This window comes from Pyrus communis, chromosome 16 (genome assembly GCF_963583255.1).
Source record: "Pyrus communis chromosome 16, drPyrComm1.1, whole genome shotgun sequence".
Taxonomy (NCBI): Eukaryota; Viridiplantae; Streptophyta; class Magnoliopsida; order Rosales; family Rosaceae; genus Pyrus; species Pyrus communis.
This window is the reverse complement of record NC_084818.1, coordinates 4,986,435-5,011,738: the sequence shown is the minus strand read 5'-3', so window position 1 is coordinate 5,011,738 and position 25,304 is coordinate 4,986,435. Positions and strand designations below refer to the sequence as shown.

Below are 25,304 nucleotides of genomic sequence, written 5' to 3'. Positions count from 1 at the left end.
TTGTCAGACGTGGGAGCTACTAAGTTGCATGTCCACTACCACTACGCGAAGGGCACTGGCATATGCCTAATCAAAATCTTCCCAGTATCTCTATGCTTTCTTATATATATTGATATTGAACTTGGATGCGATGCAAGAGGGTGGACACATTTCCGTAATTAACCGCCCTAACTCACATCGGTGAGTTACATTTTTATATTAAAATTTTAATACTAGTTATGTTTGCATATTATATCGACTAATTTGATTTCTGATTTATGATCATTCAGGCTAATTTAAACCAAACCATCCTAGTTGAAACGTCAAAACAATTTTGGCTAATTTGATTTCTAATTTATGATCGTCGAATACGACACCTTTTGGTGGTTTGATTCCTCGCATTAGCGAACCGCACAATGGTGGCTAGAAAGGCTGAAATGCTTCTGTGAGTCTTTCTAACCCCTGAAAGGATGAGCTACTATAACGAAACCACCAACTGGTCCCTTTTTCAAAGGAGACGTCTTTGATCTAATTTCTTTTAAGATTCCTAAAATCTCAAGTCTTTCTTTTTTCAAACACTTGCAAGTCTTTGAATGTTGAAAGAATGAATTTCACGTCAGAAAATTAAAAACCTTGCATGCCTCTTGTTTGAGACCTTCAATCCAATCCACTCAACCAATTGAGGGATAATATGTTTCCAAAATTCATGTTTTCGCCCAAGAAAGTTGCTCCCCTCTCATTGAAGTTCATCCCACATGAACGAACAAACCGATTGACAGGTTGATTTACTGTTGTGTTTTACTTTTACAGTTTTACCGCTGAACAAAAGGATTATGTTTTCCACCCTATCTCAGGTTATATACAAGTAGAATTCTATCCTCCTGCTGTAAATACAAGCAGTATTAACTTAAGGTAAACTTTTTTTTGTGCCTTGCCACCCACGGAAGATGAGACTTACACATGGTTCGTAGAGACAAATCTTGGCATTCATCTTCTAGCTTCCATCATGAGACATAACTTCAAGCTCCGCCCACCAAAGAGGTGAGAGTTTCGGTGATGCCCCATCAGGTGTAACTCCGGTAATTTCTCTTAGTCTTGCAGTGACTTCTCTCATTGGAGGTCTTTGTTTTGGGTCAGGGCGGACACAAGATCTTATAACTTCCCCGATTTGCTCCAGTTGCTCTTCGTGGAAAGACTCTAGTGTCGGATCAACCATTTCTCTGAGGGGCTGATCACCTCTCAAGTAATCCGCACCCCAGTCTTCAAGTGAGACATTATCCACTGCATAAGGGAGTCTGCCAGTTACCATTTCGAACAATATGACACCAAAGCTGTAGACATTGCTTTCTCTGTTTGCTAATGGTATGGAAAGAAGTTCTATGCTGTATAATTCTTTTTCAGCTTCAGCTGTCTCGTTCGAGAAGCTAAATTCTGAGACTTTTGGTGCATAATCCTCAGTTAGCTGGATGGATCCTGAATTCAAGTTGTTGTGAGCTATAGGCGGGTTCAGCTGGTGCATATACTCGAGGCAGTAGGCCATGCCCATTGCGATTCTCAGTCGCATTCTCCAGTCCAAGTGCTCAGCTTCTTTTACTGCAGTTTTCACTAGCATTAGATTTCTCATGTATAATTAGCACAAACACACATTTGAGAGACTGTAGATGTAAACTCACTGTGTAAATGCTCAAAAAGTGTCCCATTCGGAGCATATTCAAAAACCATCATTCTAGTGAAAGGTTCCTCTTCCTCGCAGTACCCGATAAGGCTGACAAAGTTCTTGTGGCTCAGTTTTGATAATTTTTCAATCTGAAACCATAACCATTGGAATAATTAGGCCCACTCTGCCAGAACAGATTAAGCAAGCATATAAATTTACAGCTTTTGTTTGTTTCATACCTTCTTCCTAAACTGCAACTCTAAATTGGTGGTCCAACAGTAATTGGCAGACGGCTCTACAAGGGAAGCCACGGCGATTTCGACACCACTAGACAATGTTCCTTTGTACACTGTACCAATCGGTGAAGAACCTATTACATTACTGAAATCTTCACAAGCTACTTCAAGCTCTGATCTCTTAAGATTTGGTACACCTGCAATCAAAATTCCCTATCATGATTAATCAAGAGAGACACAAAACTTGCAACACGCACAATGTGTCTAACTGATGGCAGAGATCATCTTTTTCTGTTGTCAAATAAGCCTTACCGGTTACGAAGGCTTTCTGTAGCTGTCCGCTTAACCCTGTGGCCCAAGGCTTGACAGTAGCTACCTTGTTGGTCTTGTAGAGATACAAAAAGATGAATGAAATTATAACAAAACAAGCACCACCACCTATGCCTCCAATTAATATTGCGGCTTTATGCTTCGTTATGAAAGTTTCACTTCTGGAATTTCCTGGGAAGGCAGGCACCGGAGCAGAAAGTGAAGGTGGAGAAGCAGATGGGGCAGGGGCAGAAGTTGGACTTAAGTTGTTTGATGGTGCAAGTGGAACATCAGTATCTGGGGAAGGTGCTGGAGCATAACCAGAAGGTTCTGCAACTTTTAGCGATGGTGGTGGTGTGTTGGATTCCCGTGGTTGCAAGCTAGAAAAATTTTCAGAAACTTGTGGTGATGATCCATCCGTTGGAGAAGAGAGTTTTGCCGCTCGCAGCATTCTCCCATGAACAAAGTGTTCAGTATGAGCGAGGTTCCTAGCAAAGAAAACAAGACTAAAGTAAGAGGCATATAATTGACACTAGAATACGCACGACAGAAGGTAATAAGACTCATTTTCCTAGATCATTAGTCCTGCAACGCCTCAATTGTAATCACATACCATGAATTAGATCTTTCGTTGCAAGATGCTTCTCTGCCCGCACCAGAAAGCTGATTCTCATCAACTTGAAATTCGGAAAGCAACCCCAGATTGTAAATTTCAGGAGATAAGGTGCCAAGAAGCCGGTTGTTGTCAAGTAGGCTGCAATGTGAGCAGAAAACTGAGTTACTATACATACGTCGAAAAAATGATTAAGAAAAGAATTCAATTGTTTGACAGATCACCCTACAGGATTGCCAATGAAAAATTACTGCCAAGGTCAGCTGGAAGCGGTCCACTGAAGTTATTGTATCCTAAATCTAACACTTCCAATTCCTTCAACCCGCCGATCTCTCCAGGAATGATCCCCGTGAAGGAGTTGTTGCGCAAAATACTGAAGAAAAATTTCACTTTAGCAGGATTCACCAGAGAGAGCTCAAAGAAATTTACTATTAATCATTACAGATCAAAGCAACGATACAAAAACGCTTACATAGACTTTATGTGGACAAGTTTCCCGAGCTCAGGTGATAACGTTCCTCCAAGACAAAGATCTTTCAAGTTCCTGCATATCATATTACATCTAACTTTAGAATCAGTTGGGCAAAATCAGCAAATTGAAATCACCTATTAAGTACAATGAATCATAGCTTGAAAAAAAATGAAGTCCTCAAGTCTTTGAGTTCCCGGTTTTGACTTTCTTTCATAGAATTCACGATATCGCCCAACGATCATATTAGGCCCCTTCGACACCTATAGACATGCTGTTCTAAAACCTCATAAGATAATATTGATTACTTGGCACTAAAAATTTCAATTACTAACAAAATTCATCGGTAAATCAAAATCGAGAACGTTGTTCAACTGGTTAAGAGCACCCCCCCCCCCCCCCCCCAAACACACACAAAGTGTAAATTATACAAGAAGAAACGACACTATTCCTTTTCGAACTTCGGTTATGTCCTTGAATCAAGAGGCAAAAGTAAAGACTTTTGAGCATTCCAGTCTTCAAATTAATATCTTCTTAAGTAATTAAGCTCCTCAATAACTTGAATTAGTAGATTGTATAGAAAGAAAAGAAAGAAAGAAAGAAAAGAGAAAAAAGTACTCACAAAACCACAACTTTTCCATCCGAGCATTCGACCCCGAACCACGAGCAGGGATCAACCTCTCCATCCTCATCGTTCCAGTTCGCCAAAGCACCAAAAGGGTCGCTCTCTACTCTCTCTCTAAACCTCAAAAGCGCCAAACCTGCACAAGAAAAACAACCATCTTTCGTTTCAATTTTCCTTCACTTTCTCGGGACACAAACAGTAACCAGCAGCTCAAATCAATCCCATACCTTCATCATTCAAACCCCAACAAAAACCCAGATTCTGAATCAGCAAGCAGACCACCACCACACCCAGCAACCCCAACCGGTCCTTCAACATGCTGAACTTCCACTTCTTGATCATCTTTGTCACTATCAACGAAAACCCAGCAAAAAACAGAGCAAACCCAGCAGAGCCTTGAAAGCAAAATCCGAGTTAACCCAGAGAAAACCCAGCTGGGAAGTTTGAATTGAGTTGAAAAGGCAGATGAGTAAAGACCAAAAAACGTGTTCTAAGAACTTGAAAACTAATTTAGACCCACGGAAAGTGTATGAAAAAGAAAAACGCGTACACTGCAAATACTAATCTATGTGTTTGATTAGTATAATCAAAATTAATAACCCAATTAATATAATCTTGGAGGTAGAGATGAAAGTAATAATCTTTTTGGAAAGAGAAAATTGTAGTAATACTCGTTTAACTTTAATCTAATTAATGTAATGATCTCACAACTAAAAATTTATGACCATTTGTCTATTTACTCATCAAAACGTGACGCCATGGTTATTTTCATAAAGTTCATTAGAATTCCGTGAAAATGAATTATGTTGCAAGGACCTTTAAAGTTGAGAGACTATTGCTCTTATTGAGTTAAAATTGAGGAACCATTGCTACATTTTTTTTCATTCGATTTTTCATATTTGCCTCTCGACTCAGCCTTATACGTGTGAAACGTGATTTATTTTGACAAAAATTCTAACGGAGTTTAAGAAAATAACCATAGCTACACATTTTGATAAATCAATAAATTTTTAGTGAAAGGATTATTACTTTAATTGAATTGAAATTAAAAGATCATTGCTACAATTTTTTGATGAAAAATTAAATTAGCAAATTTATTTTTTTTTGGTAAACAATTAAATTTGCAATTAAGCGTGCGAATGGGTCCAAAGGGTTGGCAGCAGTGTGAGGGAGGACTGAGGGCTTGGAAATGGAAAGGTTGAGACTTGGGCGTAGAGCGACGCGCGCTATTGGATTTTAGTCAAACAGCCGGCGTAGACTTTTGGCATATGAACATGGACAAATGTACAAAAAACACTTCACCAATAATTAAATATATTAAATGAAATTAACAGAGACAATTTTCTTTCCAGTGTAATAGTGACATTGTGACTCTGTCATTATGTCCTGTGGTTAGTTAATATCGACGTGTTATCGACTACTGATATGTCATTTTATATAAACATTGATACTATATGTGTTTCAGTAATATGTGAAATATTCAAAATTGAATGAATGATTTTTTATTTCGAGTGGATTGGAAAAGGACATGATGTAAAGTAAACATATTCCTTCTAATTTCATTATTTTGGCAGGATTGAAATGATAAATTTTCTTGATAAGTAATGCATTTTTCACTTTATGTATACAAATTTTCATTTCTTCCTTCAATAGTTCATCATATCTTAAAGATAAGGCTTATTTTTAGCTACACTCCTTAGAAATCGATTTTGATTTCATTTTGCATCATGTAACTCAAAAATCACCACTTCACTCTCTGGAATTCAAAATTTGTTGCACCTTGTCCCCTAAAACTCAAAATTCACCCTCTAGAACATATGTGAGACCCACCACCGTTTAAGACTACGCCAAATATGCCAATGAATTTGATTTATAAATCTCCACTATACGTTACCATTCAATCAGAAAATATTAAGTTTAAAATAAGAAATTAAGAATTGAGTTTTTTTTCAATTGTGCTTGACTTGCAGAGATGGAAAAATAAAAATAAAAATGAAATTGATTAGTCTAATGCATCCAAATCAAAACCACATAACGAAATTAAAGGAATTAAGGTAGTATTGAACAAACTTTTGAGTTTTATGGAGTAAAATGGCGACTTTTGAGTTTCAAGGGGCTAAATGGAATCAAAATCGAATTTTTCGAGGCAAAGTTGAGCGAATTTTGAGTTTCATGAAGTAAAATAACAACTTTTAAGTTACAGGAGATGCTAAAATGTACACATCAACTATAATAGTAAAAAAACAGATTACACTAATATTTTCCAACCGAAGTGCCAAATCCAATGTGGCGATGACATGGATTGGCAGCGAAAGAAGTTGTTGTCAAATTTGACAGCAGCTTTAAATGTTTTTTTATTAATTATTAAATATATTTTATTAATCTTTAATTAGTTTAATCATTTATTATAATTAATGTTGAGTTGACTGATGCAATTATCCAATTTTTTTTTTCTTTTCAATCAAGGAAGGTAAACAGATTACTGATTAAATTTTAATTAGTTTAATAATTTATTTAAAAAATAATAATTTAATTTGACATATCAATTGAAGAACAAAATTTTAAAAGATGTCAAAGTGCTACATAAGCTGTCAAAATTTAAATTTTATGTTTAAAATTTAACATCTCCTTTAAAGATGTTCTAAGTGAATTCCATAAATTATAACCAAACATAATAAGTTATTCATTGTATTCAAGTGAGACCATATGATAATATGCAAATTAGTAATACGTTAATGCCATGTGTCGATATACCCCACAACTATAAAGTTTATTTTTTGTGACGGAGACATTGTCTTAGTGCCATATTATTGACTTGGTAAAACACACTTATTTGGATAAGTCATTGAGTCGACACAACACCTGCCAGGAAATTTACAAAATAATAATTCTTTTTAATTAAGGTAAAAAATCCTCTTCACACTTGCCGAAATTAAAAATTAATAAAAAAATTATTGGTTTATAGCATGACGTGGACAATTCTAATAATAATTTTGCTTCAAATATGATCCATCTAACAGGATCCTCTCAGGATTATTTTGGTGAAGATTATGGGGATCCGTAAATCATGTCGGTTTATCGTATATCGTATGATTAGTTTTTGTCAAGTACTATTTGTGTTTAATTTTAAATAAAAATATTTAAAATAATTTATAATCATACGATGTACGATTCACGGATTTCTGGAATCCTCACAAAGAGGATCCGGATTCATGATCCATAATTCTCATTTATTGTTCTTAGAATTTATTGCATTTCAATTTCAAATTATCCTTCCGTCGTTAGAATAGTAATATCGTTCATAACAAGAAGATGAAATATCAAATGATCATGAATCGGCTTTATAATTTTTAATTTGTTTTAGCTAAAACGGTTTCGAAATTGACATAACTCTTTTTAGTCTATGACATAAAAAATCGATAGAAGTGGTTTATAAGTTTGACATAACTTCTTACTTTGGTCCTCCTACAGTTAAATGGAAAACAATTGGAGGGGTTGACTGGACAAAAATACCCTCACTTTAAAAGAGATTTCTATTAAATAAACAAAATGATTGATCGTGAACAAAACAAAGGACCACCTCCCATGAAAAATTTATGTTAAATAGAAAAGTAAGTGGAGGGGTTAATTAGACAAAAATACCCTTAATTTAATAGAATTTCTACAAAATGATTGATAATGGAAAAAATAAAAAAACATTTCTATTGATTTTTTATTTTAAATACCAAAATAAAAAATTATGCGAATCTCAAAAAATAAATTGAAAAAAAACACACACACACATTTTATTTCTCTGTTTTGGTTAATTGGCAGTACGCGACGACCCTTGACTTTCAGATTTCTGTACAAACATCTTAAAGTATCTACGCAATTCCTTGTCCATATTCTACATTATTGTTGGCACGTGTATCTGTTTGGGTCCAGGCTTGGAATTTTAAGTGAATAAGCCGCAGAATATTTGACAATTTATTGTTTTCTGTACGAGTATAAATGATTTCTTTATAATAAAAAAATTAGAAGAGCGGAAAGATCAGAGGAGAGATCATTTCTAGATATCTTCCACTAAGATTACTGAATTAAGTGATTTGGACTTTTTAAATTTTATCCAACTGTCTACCTATTATGATCCTTTAAAAACTGTAATAATTTTTTTTTGTATGATAAAATTAGAAAAATTTAGATCATTTAATCCGATTATCTTAATAGAAGAGATCACAAAAAAATCTCTTCTCGAAAGATTGAATCAGAAAGCATGGTGATGTATTTGATGTTGGCCCACCTCAGCGCTTGGAATTGATAGGTTACTGACTGTACCACTTTGCGTGTTCACTTGGTCACGTACGTCACAATCCACAACCAATTTTAAGTTTTTGCAATGTAGCCACCTAGTTTATTAATTGTTGCAATTTAATAATCAATATTTCTGTTTGACAACCTTTTTCGATAAGTATTACGTTGATGACAAATGAAAAGGTAAAATCGACTTTTGTAATTGTAAAGTGAATCACGATTCTCTCTTAAGCCGTTCAAATTTTATTCAACCGTTTATAGTTGTCGGATAAAATTTGAACGGACCAATAAGCCTGATCAGGAAGATCCTTATCATTTGCTTAAGAGAGGATCTTGATCCTTGTAAAGTAACTTCTTAAAACAACAGAAATGAGTAAAGTCAATCGACCTTCAAACGATGTCACGCTGTTTGAAAATGGTGGTGATATAATTGGGTCATTATCCTTTCGTCGGTAACAATTAATAAACTATATGGCTAAAATTATATAAATTGAAATTACAAAACCATGATAATAATTCAACCTCTTGCACGCAATTCTTTACCACAATAATGAAAAGATGTTGAATTTTTATATGATTCATAATTTCAAATCTCGTCAATGATTAAGTTAACATCCAATTTAACATAAAATTTAACAAAATTTATCATTTGATTAAAAAAATAAATAATAATTCGGCCTCTTCTCTTCCAGAATGTGCAGCCAAGCGGGTCACAAATCCTTGTGCTGCGAAGGATGCAAAAGGATAAGGTTCTGGAGTATGTAGCTTTCGTCAAACTGAAATGGGTTTAGTCAATCCTCCACAAGCCTTGACTTTAGCCCAAGCTGAGAAAGGATTCAAAAAAATGGGCTAAGCCCACATACAATGAATTAATACATTTAGTTTGGTCAATGGAAAAGGCCCTCTTGTTTCTAGAATTTTTTTGTCGACTAACGCTAAGGTTGATGGGTTACGTTGTTATTATTATTATTTTTTAATATTAGCTTTATGTCGAATCATGATTTTCTATGACATAAGTAAGACAGATAGAAATACGTATATTTCACAAGTTCGGTTATAGACCAAACAACAGTGATCGAATTGAGCTAATCAAACGAACCAACGATGCCACCACAGTGACCACACCTTGTTGTGTTTCGCAAGTAATCACACACAAACGAGAACACAATATCTCCTCCTAGATATTCTATGGAATTCTCCTATTTAATACAAATTATATATCTAAAAAGCCTATCTCGACTAGTATAAATACACCTATATAAGCTTCATGCTTGAATCTCATAAATTGCTTACTAACTTGGCTATTAGAAAACTTTTGGCCGCTACTTGCCTGGTACCAAGGTTAATCCGGATTGTTTGCTTTCTTTTCATGTGCCATGAGTTGTGTGTCACATCCATCCACAACGTTACGCAATTTTGATTCCAACAATTAATATAATTTATATTTTTTTTTCTTAGTTTAAAGTGAATAATTATTTGGTCTAGTAATATTCAATTTTCACTATCTTGCAAGAAGTATGGGAAATAATTTTTGGAAAAAAGCACTCTCTTAATGTAAGGTCCCTCGTTCTAGTTTTCTTTTAATAGTAATATTTTTTAGATACATAATATTGACCGCAGTTGACACACTTTTTTGTTATGGTGGGTTATAACATTATTTATAAAATTCACCTGGATTAAAGAGTGCACTAGCAATAATTATGTTTTCTGTGTCTAAATAATATTATTTTATATTTAATTAAAATCTAATATCATTTATCTAAAGTTTTAAAATATATCAATAGTGTTAGAAAATGAAGAAAAGATAACTACTAAGCACATTGGTAGTTGGTTGGATTTTCCAAAAATTGATAATTTGCTAGATTTTTAAAAGGCCGAAACGTCCGGAGCAATTTTGGTAATGTAAGAATTGTGTATCTTACCGAACACAAAATAACCCCGTTACGCCTTATCTGTGCAATTTTTTTTTTTTTTTGTCAAATAATAAATTTTGTTAAATTAGATGTTAGATTAGTCATCGATAGGACTTGAACTCACGCTGTTATACAAGGGCTCAACATCTATCCACCACTGTAGTAAATGGTCAATTGCCTTATCTATGCACTTTTGGTAATGTAAAAATTGTGTGTCTTACCAAACACAATATAACCCCGTTATACCTTATCCGTCCAATATTCATTAAACGAAAAATCCAATTTTGGTCGCACTAAAAACCATCTTAGGGCTCGTTTGCAATGGCGTAGCCACACCAAAGACTATGGTGGCCTATAGCCCAGAGAGGATATGTAGCAATATGTATATATACTTTACTGTATAGTCTATATAATAGACAAAAAAATGTGTAAGAAGAATTATTTTTAATGAAACTAGCGCCATGAGTATTTATCACAACTAAAAATATAAAAATTACTATGGAAATTGTGTCATTTTGTTCAAGATTATTCTGCTTTGATATAATGGGGTTTATATTAGTTTCAACCAATTTTGTTGATATTGTCGTTACTTCTACTTTCAATGTTTTACTTTGTGCTAGTTGTGTGGTTGTAATTGAAATACCAAGTTTTCTATCTTCTTCTTGTATTTAAATCTAAATATATGTGAAATTAGATGATTCATTGTAATTTTGTTAGTTTGCAATTGTGAAACTTATTGAGTTCCTGCCAGACAAATTTTAAGTATACAAATACAAAAGTTAAACTTAAATTTTTGCATACAATACATATGTAGCAAAAAAAAAAAAAATTTGATTTTAGGGTAATTTTTTTAGCTAGCCCACCCATAAAGTATTTTCTGGCTCCACCTTTACATGTACTTTTATAATGATTGAAAACTTTTTTTAGAGAAAATCATTTTGGGTTCCAAAAGCACTTGAAGTGTTTTCTGCAAGAAACACCATTTATGTGCTTCTTCCAGAAAACATTTTAAGTGTTTTTCTAGGATTTACTTTATTTTGAATAAAGATTAATTCTAAAAATATTTTCACCAAAAATTATTTTAATCATTTCAAAAACATATCTAAACGAGTTATAAACTCTAGACATACACTCATTTTTGTTTTTTCTGGTGAACTAGAGGCCGAAGCCAGATCATCACACCATTTTCTTTGGCAGACAATAAATGTAGTGATTACTTGATATAAACGATACTGCAAAGGTTGGTTAGCGGAAGCCCAAAGCCATATCACACTATTTTGATTTGCACACTAAAGAAGAAGCCCAAAGACATATCACACTATTTTGATTTGCACACTAAAGAAGTCATTGAATAGAAATAGGATTTAATACTTTCTCTGCGTTAATGATAAAAGTTGATGGGTTTTAGGGTATGCCATCCACGTATTTTTTTTTTACTTTTCGTATACCATATTAATTTGTGATCGTCGGATCAGATAATTGAAAAAGATTAAATGACACAAATTAACAAGATGTGCGTGAAAAGTAAAAAAATGTGTGTGAATAACACACCCTTTTAATTATACACCTGTCAAATTTTTAGTGAACCAATACCACCACTCAATATTTTCATCTGAGTCTATCACCTCATATTTTTTACACAATATTTTATAATCAGATGTTCATTCAAAAAAAAAAAAATTGGAACAAGACAATTCGATCTTCCTCAAAGCTAACAAAATTCCAACTTAATTAGCTAGATAAAATAAAAATTATAGTTCAATTAATCATCACATTCATATTCCCCCAAATCGAAGCAAATAAACAAACCCAGGAAAAAAGAAAAAAAAGCAAACTGTGTTCTAATTTTTTTTTTTTTTTGGTCCGAGTTCAACTAATTAATCAAATGGGGGAAAACTTGAGGGTACACTCCCTGTGGGGCCGCCGCACCGGAGCACACGAAGGGCACTTAATCAAACCGTTGATGTTGCATACCGTACAGGGAGTAAACCCAATATTCTCATCATAGACCTTATGGCTCCCATCACACGTCTGGCAGAGAACAAATCTCAGCCCTCCACAGAAATCGCACCCTCTGGGGTCCACCACTGGCAGCCGTTGGATCAGCCTCTTCAATTCCCCGCTCTCGTGGAGCTGTTTGACCTCCTCGACGCCACCAATGAAGAGCCCGCCAATGAAAACCATCGGAAGAGTCAAAGTCTTGTTCCCCGTAATCGCCTGCAACTCGTGCAGGAACTTCCCGTCCATAGACAGATCTCGCTCGTCGATCGGGACGTGAAATCCGTGGAGGATGGATCGGACGGTTTTACAGTCCTCGAATGTCCTGCGTACGACGCGGAGGCTGGTGTGGTAGATTACCACGCGCTGGTCGGCGTCTGGTGGATTCGCTTTTCGGTGGGCCCACAAGCGAAGGGCTGAGGTGGATATTTTGACCCGGTGCAAAATGGACGCGCTCCGCGGGCTTAGGACCTCGGATGCGGGTTCAGGTTCGCATAGGTTTTGGATGTCTTTGAAGGATGAGCAGGAAAAGCTCCTCTGTAACCGGGCTGGTTTGGTTGTGTGCACCCTTCTTGGTGATTTCGGCCATGGTGACCACATGGAGAGAGAGAGAGAGAGAGAGAGAGAGAGAGAGAGAGAAGAGTGTTCTAGTGACTAGTGAAACTTTGGTGGGTCTCCAATGGGGTTATTTATGCAAATCACAATTGGAATTAGGGTGCCCCTAATTAGGTATGTGAAGTTAAGTAATGGCCCTAGATAAGAACAAAGGATATCTTTTGGAATTTCAAAATAATTTTTCTTCAACAAAAATAAATAATTTCAAAGTAGTTCTGGATCTGGTCAAACGTATATATTTACAACTTAGTGCAGTGTGTCGAGTGTATCACATAATTGGTTGTACAATGTAATACGAGTTGGTTAAAAAAGGGTAATGTAATACAAGTTGGTTAAAAAAGGGTAGTGTTAAAGCTACTATATTTATTATTAGTTAAACCTTGGATTTTGCCATTGAATATCTCCTAACGTCGAAAAAGAAATACCACTAATGTGAAAGAAAAAGAAGATGGTAACTTCGTAGTTTTAGCGGTTATTCACAATAGGTGATTGAAAAACCATCACACATTTGGAGATGACATTTTCACATATGTTTGTTTCATTTTCCATCCTTGGCAATGTTTGAAAATAAGGATGCACTAACTTACCTATGTTTTTCCTTATACATTTCCATATATGGTATAAGTATGTGCATGTACCCAATAAAACGTTTTGAGCTTTGAATACACTTGTGATTTTGAGTTATAACGAGTTTGTTTTTCGTCTTCACATTGGCTAATTATTAATAATTTAAAGAATTTAATTTAGAACTAAATTCAAGTGATGTCGCACATGATTATTTGGTCTAGTGACATCTGTTTTTCATTTATATATTTGTTTTCGTTTGTTCATGAAAGTTCGTGAAATCACTACAAAAATTTGGTACCAATATTTCACCGTCTATTAATATCTATTTTTACTGATAAGTAACAGGTTTTAAATTCGAGTTTCGTGAATAAGAAGTTTGATACAAATTTATTCTATGGCCCTACCAATAGTGTGAATATATCATTTTATTTAAAACATATATATTTGTTTAAAAAATGAGACAATTTTGTTAACCAATTAATTCATTTAGGAAAAAAGCTTGATACGTACTATCAACACCAATCAATCACTTACACAACTTCTATGCGTCCGGTGCAATGCGGTGAACTTTCACATAAACGGTATGAAATCCAAACAAAATAATTGCGAATTTTACAATTCATAATTACAAGATTTCTATTATTAGAGAGTCACAAAGGTCCAGGTCAATTAAATCTGGACGCAATGACGTATTTTTACTCACTCACGCGTGGACGGATTGACTCAAACATTGTTTTTATTTGTCTTATATTATGACATTTTCCCATTGAAAATGTTACGATGTCATCTCATTGAAAATGTTAATTCTTCTTTTCCTTTCACATATATTTAGATTAAATTTGAAAATTTTCTTCAATTTATTCGATTCGACAGTCGAAAATTGAAATAGGTGTGTGAAAAGTATAAATAGGTGTGTAAATAGCACTACCATTTCTTTTTCACGTTGTTATGAAATAGGACAGGTGTCAAAGGCATAAGCATATCACAGGCTCGGCAGTGGGTTTTGGGCACAACAGATTTAAACTCATCAAACATCGGTGCGTATGACAGGATAGGACAAAAGTCCCGTGAGTCCAATGACGTGGCTTTTTAGTTGTGGGACCCACAAAAGCACGTGATTTCAGCGCTGGTACGCGCCAGCGCAAATGCCAATCTCCTCCTCCTCTCTCCACCCACAAGCTCCTCCTTCATTCGGATAATCCCACCTTCTCAATCCAGTCCCGTCCAATCCAGTCCAGTCCAGTCCGTATTCCGATGGATAAAAAACTAGTACAAGTTTCGGAGCAAGAAATTTGTATCGACTTCGCACTCGACTCCAAATGCCGCGCTAACGTGCGCCTTACCTCCCTATGCGCCACCGCCGCCGTAGCCTTCAAGGTCCAAACCTCCTCCCCTCACAAGTTCCTCGTCAAACCGCCCACCGGCTTAATCCCGCCTCTCTCCCACGTCACCTTCCAGGTCATCCTCAAGCCCCAGACCCAGCTCCCGCCCGCCTACCCTCGCTCGCCGTCCGACAAATTCCTCATCCGAACCGCAGAGTTCACCACCGAGTCAACTCACTCCGACTCCATCAACCACTGGTTCTCCAGCTCTTCGTGTCCCCGCGGGTCCACTCACGATATCAAGCTCAAGGTCGCCTTTGTGGGCCCCTTGCTGTTGCGCCACGCCGTTACTTGCGGGGACTACGACGGCGTCAGGAATATAATCAAGCGGCAGAGGACGATTCTCGCCGAGTTGCCGCCCGCGGAAGCTGAGTCGATCCTCCGGATTGCGACCCAGTTGGATAACCCGGAGAACTTGATTAACTTGCTGCTCGAAGGGGGATTGAGGATTGGCCCGATCGGGGTAAGTGTGAGCAGCGATCAAGTGCATTACGATCAAGTGCATTACGAAGGACATTCTAAATATCCATCCAACGGACGTGATGAGCTAGACGTGGCAGAGGCGTGTGATCGACTGGATGATGTTCTGGGACTGAGGGAATCTGAGCCGTTGGATTCTAAGGACAAGGGAAATGGCAGGCGTGCCGAGGTGAGGAAATCTAGTGCGGACCCCACGACAACTATTGGTCACAGCCGTTCGCGCCATGATTTTGCTCATGACAAAGATGTAAGTGGTTTATTTTTTTAGTTTTTATTAAATATGTGTTCTAGGGCTTACCTTGTGTTACAACTTACCACTACAAAGACACAAACACGCATAAAAATTAACGAATTTTAATGAAAAGTTTTCGGTGCTGTTCATTTTAATGAAAAATCATAATTTTACTTTAAAAAATCAATTATAGTACTATTCACTTATAACACATTTTTGTCATTTTTCGTTAAAACTCATAGTTTTCAAGCTATTTTCATTCATTTTCCTTCAAAATTAAATGTTATGATCAAGTTTTATCGTGTTTAGTATCTAAAATACCGCTGTGGTTGGAAATATCGATATATAAATTTATGAAAATAAAGATAGATATCTCAATATTCTCCGAAATTTTAACAGATGCATCGAAAATATCAAAGAAGTCTATTGATTTTAGCCGAAATTGAAAAAAAAATTCCGATCACCCTCACTGATTTTTGGGACATTATATAAGGTTAGATCTTTGATCATACTTTTTGGATATGTAGAAACTAGAAATGGGAGAACTAATGTTGATGGCAGCGAGAAGAGGAGATTTGAAGAATGTTGAATTGTTGTTACAAAATGGCGCGGATATAAACTGCTGTGATCAATATGGCTTGACAGCCCTGCATGCCGCGGCCATCAAAGGCCACAAGGACGTTGCTCGGGTGCTCATCCGATTTGGGTCGGATTTGGAATCCCAAGACGGTGAAGGCCACGCACCCTTGCATATGGCAGTCGTCGGCGGGAGCTTAGAGACGGTTAAGATCTTGGTTCATAGTGGGGCTAACGTCAATGCCAAGAGCAACGGCGGCGCCACCCCTCTGTACATGGCTACTGCTATGGGGTACGATGATATAACTGAGTTTCTTACCAGCAGAAAACATTAATTTGAACCACATTTACTGATCGCACTGAGGACCTAATACGAGGTGAGTACTTCACTATTGGGAGACCATCCATTGTCACGATGACGTCACACCCGTCGTTTTTCTTGCCCTGTTTGCAGGATTTCTTGGCTCCCAAGTATTTGTTTAAGCTTGATTAGGTATAGATGTACTAATCTGCATTTTACTTGTATTATCTCAAACAAGAAGGAAGATTGCAAAAATGAGAGAAGCTTTATCATTTCATTACTGGTATGAATATAAATTTTTATCTATGATCGTGTCGATGCTTATTTTGTGAGTCGAAAACAGAACAAAAATGTTGAAAACTTCCTATTTCTATCTTTCTATTGGTTAACAACTTTATATATATAATATAAGATTGTACAGGTGAAATTAAGATGAGCAACTCTGTTCATGATTTACTTGCAGCTCTTGATGGACGCCAGAAACCTTTCTTACCGAAAAGAAACTGATCCCGGTAGAGGGCTGTAGACCAGTGAAGCGACTGCAGAATTGGTCTCAGCTTGTCTATCACTTCAGTTGTGTCCTGAACTACTAGATATCCACCGGGTCTTAATATGCGATCCATCTCCACGACGACATCTACAATGTCGCATCTGACAAAATCGAAGACCAATATCAACAAAATTGTCGACTGGTGTGCGAAACTAATACTGACGTGCTTTCATTAGATGATCTATAGCAATCAAAAGGTCATAAGAGCAGTGAGAAACCATAATGTACCTGTCTGGAAGTTTTTCGAAGAGGAAACTGGAATGCAGCAGATCATATGTTCTAGGGTAGGTATTCAAAGACTCGCACCAGTCATGGTATATTCCGATCAACCCTCTGTCAAAAATAGCCGGAAGAGTATTTGGTAGATGAATGGGGACGACGTTCATTACCCAGAGTTGTTGATCGGTAAGTGCAGCAGCGAATCTGAAACGCACCACCAGAATCTCAATGGCTAAGCAATTTGATGACAAAACAAAAATGAAAATATGGAAGTAGCAACAACTCATTTGCTAGATATGTTTACCCTCCGAAACCAGCATTCATATCCATTACATTCCGCACAGTCGACCAATTTATAGCAGCATTTTTCTGATAGGCATCGGAGACAAGCGCAGTCCAGTGAATGGTGTCCTTGTAGAACATTTCCTCCCCTTCCGGGTCACGCATTAGGCTTGGAGGTTTACTGGTAAGTCTGTTTGGCCACGGCAAGGGCCAGCTATAGCGAGGTAGCGGGGCAAGACAAGCAGTGAGCGGCGCATACCTGTAACAAAAACACAGACAAAATTACAACAGTCCAAAGGTACTCTCTGCTTAGACAAGTTTTGTGTTCGTCCAAAGCTTTACACAACCGCCACTGGTAGGTAGCAGCGCTACGAGAGAGGATAACCAGAAAATTACCATGCACCTACTTTCCTCTCTGCAGGACCACAAAGAGGTGGATATTTTTCTTTACGTTTAAAATATCGGACAAAGGCAATAGGCTTCCGATATATTACAAGCCCGATTCCAGTTGAATCGACAGTCTTAGCAACGACGTCCCAGCACATTGATTTTGTCAGAGCCTCCATTGCTGGAAGAAACATGATCAATATCAAACTTAGATCAGCTCCACGTATCGTCACTTTTTATAGTACATTTTATTGCTGAAGTCTTAACTCTAAAGCTTCAATGAAATGCAGTCCAGTAAAGAAAATAGATGGTGACTATAGGGATGAGTGAAAAACAGAAACAGAGTTGGATTACGAACATTTCCATACACTTGTATCTCTTTCATTGTCGCGATAAACTGGCGTAGCAGACCATACGAAAAAACCCCCAGGCCGAAGAACCCTGTTGAGCTCCAGTAGCGGTTTCCCTCCTACACTAACCAAAAACCGTCAAAATAACCATAGAGAACAGGACACAGAATAGTGCATAACACTTGCAAACTCGATAGACAAAGTACCATTTGCATCCCAGTGAACCCGGCACCTTGCACAATGAATCAAATCAAATGCATTGTCCGGAAATGTCAGCCTTTGCGTTCCAATCACTGAGAGAGTAGCAGGAATTCCCCTTTCAAGAGCAAACTGTATCTGAGCTTCGTGTTCATCTTTCGGGGCAAATGACATGGTAATGACATCTTTATCCAGCAAATAGCCGCCGAAGCTAGCAACACCACAGCCAACGTCCAAAACAACCCTGACGTGCCTCCCCCATTCAATAACCGGTAAAGTCTAGAACGAAAACAAAGAGAAACCAATCAACATTTCAAAAGGAATGTAAACCCGAAAGCTGCAAAGCCGGCCAGCGCTGTACCTTTTCGATGAAATCGGTGTAGTGATCAACTCCGTCCTTAAACTGAGTACCGCCTCCGGGGAAAATAAGATAGTCATCGGACTTCTTCACCCAGTTTTGGTCCTTCTTGTACTCGACGAGCTTCGGGTGAGGAACATTGTCATACCATATCTGGAAACAGAGAACGTCACCAATACATTATTGAGTGAAAGTAAACAGAATAAGCCAACAACCACTTCACATTTCCACAAACACTTTCCCAGAAAGGAAAATCATGATTTTTTTTCTCGGAAAATTAAATTCAATCCAACAACGAACCGAATCACCCATCTTCTTCATTCAAATCAACAAACCCATTTGAGAAAATCCAAGAACAAACCAAATCACCCACCTTCTTGAAACAAATCAACAAAACCCATTTGAGAAAAACCAGAAACAAATCTTACCAAAGTACAAATCTCACCATGTCCCTGCTCTGAGGCCACGGAACCGGCACCTTATACCCTTTGGGAAGCGGCTCCAGGCACCGCGGGGGCGGCTGGGGGCAATGCCGCTCGCGGTGCTCCATATGCCGGCGCGACTTCAACTCCTTGATCGCCTTGGAATTGTCCAAGCACGGAATGTAATCGACGGCCACCGGACCCGTACAGAGGTTCCAATTGGGAATCCCAGAAACAGGGAAAGCGGGTTCCTCCCAAACGAGTTCGTCCCCTTGGGGCGGCTCTCCGGCGGGGTTGGAGGGCGCGGGAGGAGAGATGGGTTGGGAGGAGGAGGGGGAGGTCTGGAGATCGGAGAAGAAGAAGAGAGGGTAAGGGGCGTTGGTGGTGATGTTGGTGAAGAGGAGGATGGTGATGCAGGCGAGTGGGAGTAAGAGTGTGAAAACGAAAGGGAACTTTCGCTCTTTGAAAAAGCTTGGGACTGAGATTCCCATTGTTGTTGGTTGATAGCTCTGTGTGTAGAGAGAGAGGAGAGAGAGGAGAGAGAGGGAGGTGTATTTATATGGAGTGGGGGAGCAGGAGGCGATCGGGGGATTTGGAGATGGAGAGAGGAGTACGCGGTATTTTTACGAGGATTTTCGAAATGTCGTTAACCGATGGAGACGCCCTCTCTCTGTCTGCAATTATTTTATTTATTTATATTTGGAACACCTCGTACGCAGAATTTAAATATAATAATCATTTTTGTTGTACAACACCGGTGAGTGGTTTATAGTTGGTAACCATGCACTTATCTGAAAATGCTTCTTTGAAAACAGTCATAAGTCCGTTGAAATTTCATCAAAAAAGTGCTTTTCAAGAAAGCACTTGAAAACATCTTTGCCAAACATTGTTAATAACTTAGGGGTCATTTGACAAGTGTTTTTAAACTACTGAAAATACTTTTGGATAAAATGTTTTGAAACGAACTTTAGTAAAAATGCAAGTTAATTTTGAAAAAGCACTTGAAGATCTTTCAGTAAGAAACACATAATTGGTGCTTTAGCATGAAGCACTACAAGTGCTTTTAAAACCCAAAAATATTTTCTTTAAAAATACTTTTAGTCATTTAAAAGCATTTGTCAAAGAGCCCTTGATAATTAGTGATAGTGCCAAAATGCCACATTTGTTGTAGTTTAGCTAATGTGGAGATAGTTTGGTTGTTAGTGCTTGACATTGTATACATGATGTCATGATTAGTTAGTTAATCAATCATAATAAAAAGTTGATAAATTAGTTTAAAACTAGGGAACTTTAATGAAAATCTTTCAGTATTATTCATTTTAACGAAAAATCATATTTTTACATTAAAAAGTTAATCATGATACTATTCATTTTACCCTTTATTTTGTCCTTATCATAAAAACTCAAAGTTTTCAAACATTTTTCATTATTTTTATTGAAAATGCTTATGGGATGACATGTGAGTTAGAAAAGAGAAAAAAAAAATCTTTTTTCTGCAAAATTATCTTAAATGTTCATGATTTTTTTTATTGAATTAAGAATAGAGGAAAAATCGTCTTTTTTTATTTTTTCGGTTAATCAAGAAGGTTCTATTAATACAATGTTATAAATTTGAAAGCATTTAGCCATTATGAAAACACTTTCAAACATCCTGTTTGTGGCGAAGTTTCAATTCAATCGATTTAGAATTGACTCTCACAAATATTACCCTACAATACCAACTTTAGTCGAAGTTTCAATTCTTTGCGTTTAAAATATCTTATTTGAAATTTTTTTTTGGGGTTTTTTGAAATAGATCCAAAGTAACTAAAAATTGGACCTATTTCAAAAGTCAAAAATCACTAAAAATTAGACCTATTTCAAAAGGTAGTCTATAAAATTGGATCTATTTCAAATTTTCCCCTTTTTTTTTTTTCCTAATCCATTGGATTGGTTAAGGAGGAGTTTCTCCTCAAAATACTTCGTATCTACTCACAGAACTTCGTGCTTATGATTGAAACCGGTCATATTATAAATCACTCTGTAAATATCATCTCTGCAAAAAATCAATTAAACTAAGATGCCATAGTCAATCAAATATAACAAATAGATAGACGGTTCATAATATTTTTATCAAATTCATCCTTTTATTTTTATACAATTTGATGACTATTTATAATCTTAACTTTAACTGATTTTTTGTACAAGTAAACTTTGAATAGTAATTTATAATATGAATAGTTCAGAACATAAACTTGAAATTCTGTAAATAAACCACAAGATATCTTAAAAAAGAGTTCTTCCTCAATTTTTGAGGAACCAAGTCTTTCCATCGGTTAAAAAAAAGGGAATTGCAGGCAGTTATTTCTACTTTATTTATTTTTGAAGGCTAAAATCATGTACTCGTGTGTAGCACTATTATAATTCAATAAAGTAAAAGTTGCCCTCCCAAAAATTACGTGATTGGCAATTATCGAATCTTTACAGATAAAAAATATAAAAAAAATCATCGTTTTGGTGTTTATACCCACAAAAAGTCAATGAAATCGTTTGTAAAACTTTCGGCGATTTGGCTTTGACGACAAATATTTCTTTTGATAGTCTGAAAATTTTGACGAGATACAAAAGTCAATGAAATTGTTTGAAAAAAAACTTTCGGCGATTTGGAAATTGGATGACAATTTTTTTTTTCTCAAAACAAAAACTTGACCACGGGCACATTATGAATGTGCAGCGTCATCAGCTAGAAAATTTGTTTATCTAAAAACGTGCCCCCAAGAGAGAGCGAAAAGAGTTTGTGAGCCATAAAATATTCTTAATAACATTCTTCAGTCTCCATGGTATTAAACAACGGAAGAAGATCCTCTCCGAATCCCTCCACATTTTAGTCATTCATCGTACATTGTACGATCAATTTTCGTCAGGTACTATTTATATTTAATTTTAAATAAAAAAAATCAAATGATTTCTGACCACACGATGCACGATGAATGGCTGAAATGCGAGAATCCTTAGGATCCCCACAATTTAGATCAAGATGAGATCCAAGTCCTTCCACGCATACATTTGGCGGCTCCCATCTTATCTTCAATTGTGTCAGCTTTGGTATAGTTCTCCTTGAGTTGTTTGTCTGCATAAAATCATTTCCCAAAAACTGCAATCAACATTGGAGCTCTAGCAGGATGAGGATTCCCACTTCTAAAGACAACAGTCTCTTATCATTCCAAAAACTGCCAACCCCACCGAGTTCAGATAGTTCACAAGCAAGCCTAACATTATTTCGATTACTCACAGGTGATATATATCAGAGGACCAACAATCTTCAATGCTCAAATGTACAAACAAGGTGAGCAAACAAATATAAGCCGCAGGGACACAAAACTTTCTCCATTACTGTTTTAGACGCCGAACTAAAAACGGTATATGTATCCTCATTCCTCCACGAAAACTCAGCTCAGTTTGGTAAATTGCCGAAATATCTCGATGATACAATACTTCGAAATTGGTTTTATACAACTGTTAATAAAGCAAGAGTGCAAAATAATCGAAAAGGAACCTGCTTGATGGAAACGGTGTCAAGCCACTATATCTAATCCACATTTTTTTCAATCTAATATGGCAGGACCTCCATCGATGTTAACTTCTCCCATTCCAGTGTCTTCTTCCTCCTCACTACCCTCATCACCGCTAACCTCCTCATTCTCCTGGCGAAGCTTACTCATGTGCTCAGCAAGTAGTTTATCATCCCGTTCACTCACCTACACCAGTACACCATATTAGACCCAGAAATAAAGAAGTTTCCATGGCAAGTCAATCGAGATTGCTATGGTTAAGAATTTAAATGGTACGATTGTTCAGACAAAAAGCAAGTTCTGGAGGTTCTGAACTAAAATATTTCAAGAAGTCAAATTCAAATAGAAATCGAAAACAGACCACAAAACCAAGATTAGTTGTAAAATAGACAAAACATGATGAATAGGGTGGACCACTCACCACTCTGGGTGCTTCCTTCACTGTAAGTTTCCCCTTGTGATGTTCAATTTCTTGTGTGCACGCTACAATTGCATTGCTTAGAACTGATATGCCTTGCTCCTGCCCAACCCAGAATAGAAATTATAAAACTTATTAGCAAAGTAGCTAGTGACAACTCTACCGTCATATTTCACAACTGTCTGCAGGAAGGTCAACAGAAACCACGTGCTACATTTCCAGCTTCCAAAAGTATATGGTATCGTCAGAAGAGAAATTGTAACTAATGCCGTATCGATGCAGGATGTGAATAAATTGATAATATAAATCCAGCAATATTTAAGAACCAAAACGCTACGAGGAAACTAAAATAAGTGCTAGAATGGCAAGGTCAAATTATACCATTGCCAAATTTAGGGTTCAAACTGAAGCTACACACTATTATGCATGGGTTGGCCACAAGAAAGATTAGACGGTGGATATATGACACAAATGCAGAAAACGAAAAATATGTAGGAAAAGGCTGTGACCCATTAACAGCCATCAGATGATATCTTAACCGACTCAAATTCAAAGGTTCAAGGTACAGAATTTGAAGATCTACTTTTTCACAAAAACAGTGTTCAGGCTCAGAACTCTAATGTTCCTTTTTAGCCAGAAAGGGTAACGAACATTTAAACCCTGAATCAAAACACTAGCTTATTCCCAACAGCATGTCATACAATGTAGTCTATATAGACATAGCAGACATTATCGGCATGCCACTATACAGCTTCGAGTGGTAATCTAGATTTCTGCATGGTAATTGTGCAATTGTAAAAAAAAATGATCAAATGAAGACCAAATCAGAGTTTGAGCAGACCTTATCAAGAGTCTGTGTGGTAAGAACATAAAGTGGAGGAGCGACCAGTTTAATTTTCACAGGACAGTCATTATTGCCCGCAGCTTCCGCTTTCCTCATGGCATCCTGCAGATTACAATGTCTAAAATCAAAATCCTGCCAAAAATAGAAAACACCATGAAAGAAAAATAAGCAGAGGCCACAGAGAACCTTAATGTGAAGAACACCATCAAATTGGAAGCATTTCATTTCAATATCAGCTCGGATCTTCAATGGTTGTGGAGTCATTCTTCTCCTAATATTCTTCACCAGAGATTCTTTAATTTCCTCTGACACAGCAGGAACCACCTTAGTGACCTACAAAATCAGATGCAAGCAAGCATGACACCTCTATATATGCGATATAAACAGGAGAATATGAGGCATAAACCTCACGCAAACAGGCATTACCTCTTGTCCATCAGGGCCAACCTCTTTGACCTCACGTGTGAGGGTGCTAAGAACTGAATCAGGATCAGTCACAACTATTTTGAAAGCCTGCAAAAAAGTAATAATTCATGTTCATTACTGAAAATCAACACCACAAACAGACATTGAAACAATGGTAAACATCCTTACCTCAAAAGCATGACCGTACTTCCTATATAACGGCCAGCCAATATTGACATACAAGTCCTGTAACAAGTAATGTAAATTAGTAATAAGTTAATATCCTACGAAACACAATGAATAACAAACAATAAAAAGTAATCACTATAGTCAATCAATAACACATTTGATCATACGCCATCGATTTTCTTCGCACCGAAAAAGTACATAAATTTAAAGGAACTGGATGCAGCTATCATTTACAAAATCCCAATTAACAATAACACAATATACATAGCTTTATAATTCTGCATAAAAAGTCTAACTTTCTTCCCCCGAACATACAATTCTCACAAATTCTGGGAACCCAAAACAACACAAAACCCCAACAATCGAAATTGAAACAAAATTACCTCCAAGTCAATCCCCAAAGTCTCACCCACGTGGCGCATGATGGAATGGACGAGCTTGCTCTTGTTGTACCTCTCCTCGCAGGCCTGGATATCCTCCTCGGAAACCCTCCGCTTGCTCAAATCAATGTATCCCTTCTCCTTGTCGACCCTGAGGACCATGACGGGCTCGATGCGGCCGACCTTGATGAGGCTGCTGACACTCCGAATCCGGCGGCGGGAGAGCTCGGAGAAGAGAATCATGCCTTCGATGTTGTTGTACTCGAGGAGGGAGACGTAGGCGCCCATGTCGGCGATGTTCTTGACCTGGATCATCACCGCCATGTCCACCTCCGGGTACCGCGCTTCGTACATCCGGCACTCCAGGTTAGGCGCGTGGGAAGCCATGGTTGCTGCCGCTCAATAGATTGATTCACCTAGGGTTAGGGATAGAGAGAACGAGAGAGAGAGAGAATTTCTGGGTTGCTTGGCGCGCCGGAGAAAAGAGGGTTAGGGTTTTGAGAGCAGAG

At 37.1% G+C, this 25,304-nt stretch overlaps 4 protein-coding genes across 4 annotated transcripts; 1 reads left to right on the top strand and 3 right to left on the bottom strand.

The window, feature by feature from the left end:
- Positions 1-718: 718 nt before the first annotated feature.
- Positions 719-4,443, bottom strand: LOC137720455 (probable inactive receptor-like protein kinase At3g56050). The gene is made up of 9 exons (XM_068459525.1): positions 4,116-4,443; positions 3,886-4,024; positions 3,267-3,338; positions 3,024-3,167; positions 2,795-2,935; positions 2,185-2,669; positions 1,876-2,069; positions 1,653-1,785; positions 719-1,572 (listed from the first exon to the last, which is right to left on the bottom strand). Exons 1-9 carry the CDS (start codon positions 4,228-4,230, stop codon positions 974-976), a joined length of 2,022 nt encoding a protein of 673 aa, XP_068315626.1. The 5' UTR covers positions 4,231-4,443; the 3' UTR covers positions 719-973.
- An 8,091-nt stretch (positions 4,444-12,534) lies between these two features.
- On the top strand, positions 12,535-16,543 carry LOC137721213 (protein VAPYRIN-like). Its single transcript, XM_068460314.1, has 3 exons — positions 12,535-12,664; positions 14,365-15,380; positions 15,893-16,543. Exons 1-3 carry the CDS (start codon positions 12,535-12,537, stop codon positions 16,274-16,276), a joined length of 1,530 nt encoding a protein of 509 aa, XP_068316415.1. The 3' UTR covers positions 16,277-16,543.
- Positions 16,544-16,567: 24 nt separating this feature from the next.
- LOC137721063 (probable methyltransferase PMT23) lies at positions 16,568-19,524 on the bottom strand. Its single transcript, XM_068460184.1, has 8 exons — positions 19,032-19,524; positions 18,590-18,739; positions 18,237-18,507; positions 18,039-18,149; positions 17,690-17,861; positions 17,316-17,552; positions 17,021-17,215; positions 16,568-16,893 (listed from the first exon to the last, which is right to left on the bottom strand). The coding sequence occupies exons 1-8, from the start codon at positions 19,497-19,499 to the stop codon at positions 16,689-16,691; spliced, it is 1,809 nt and encodes a 602-aa protein (XP_068316285.1). The 5' UTR covers positions 19,500-19,524; the 3' UTR covers positions 16,568-16,688.
- Positions 19,525-22,398: 2,874 nt separating this feature from the next.
- On the bottom strand, positions 22,399-25,265 carry LOC137720206 (eukaryotic translation initiation factor 2 subunit alpha homolog). Its single transcript, XM_068459244.1, has 7 exons — positions 24,799-25,265; positions 24,416-24,472; positions 24,248-24,334; positions 24,008-24,154; positions 23,819-23,923; positions 22,981-23,079; positions 22,399-22,745 (listed from the first exon to the last, which is right to left on the bottom strand). The coding sequence occupies exons 1-7, from the start codon at positions 25,180-25,182 to the stop codon at positions 22,593-22,595; spliced, it is 1,032 nt and encodes a 343-aa protein (XP_068315345.1). The 5' UTR covers positions 25,183-25,265; the 3' UTR covers positions 22,399-22,592.
- Positions 25,266-25,304: the final 39 nt, after the last annotated feature.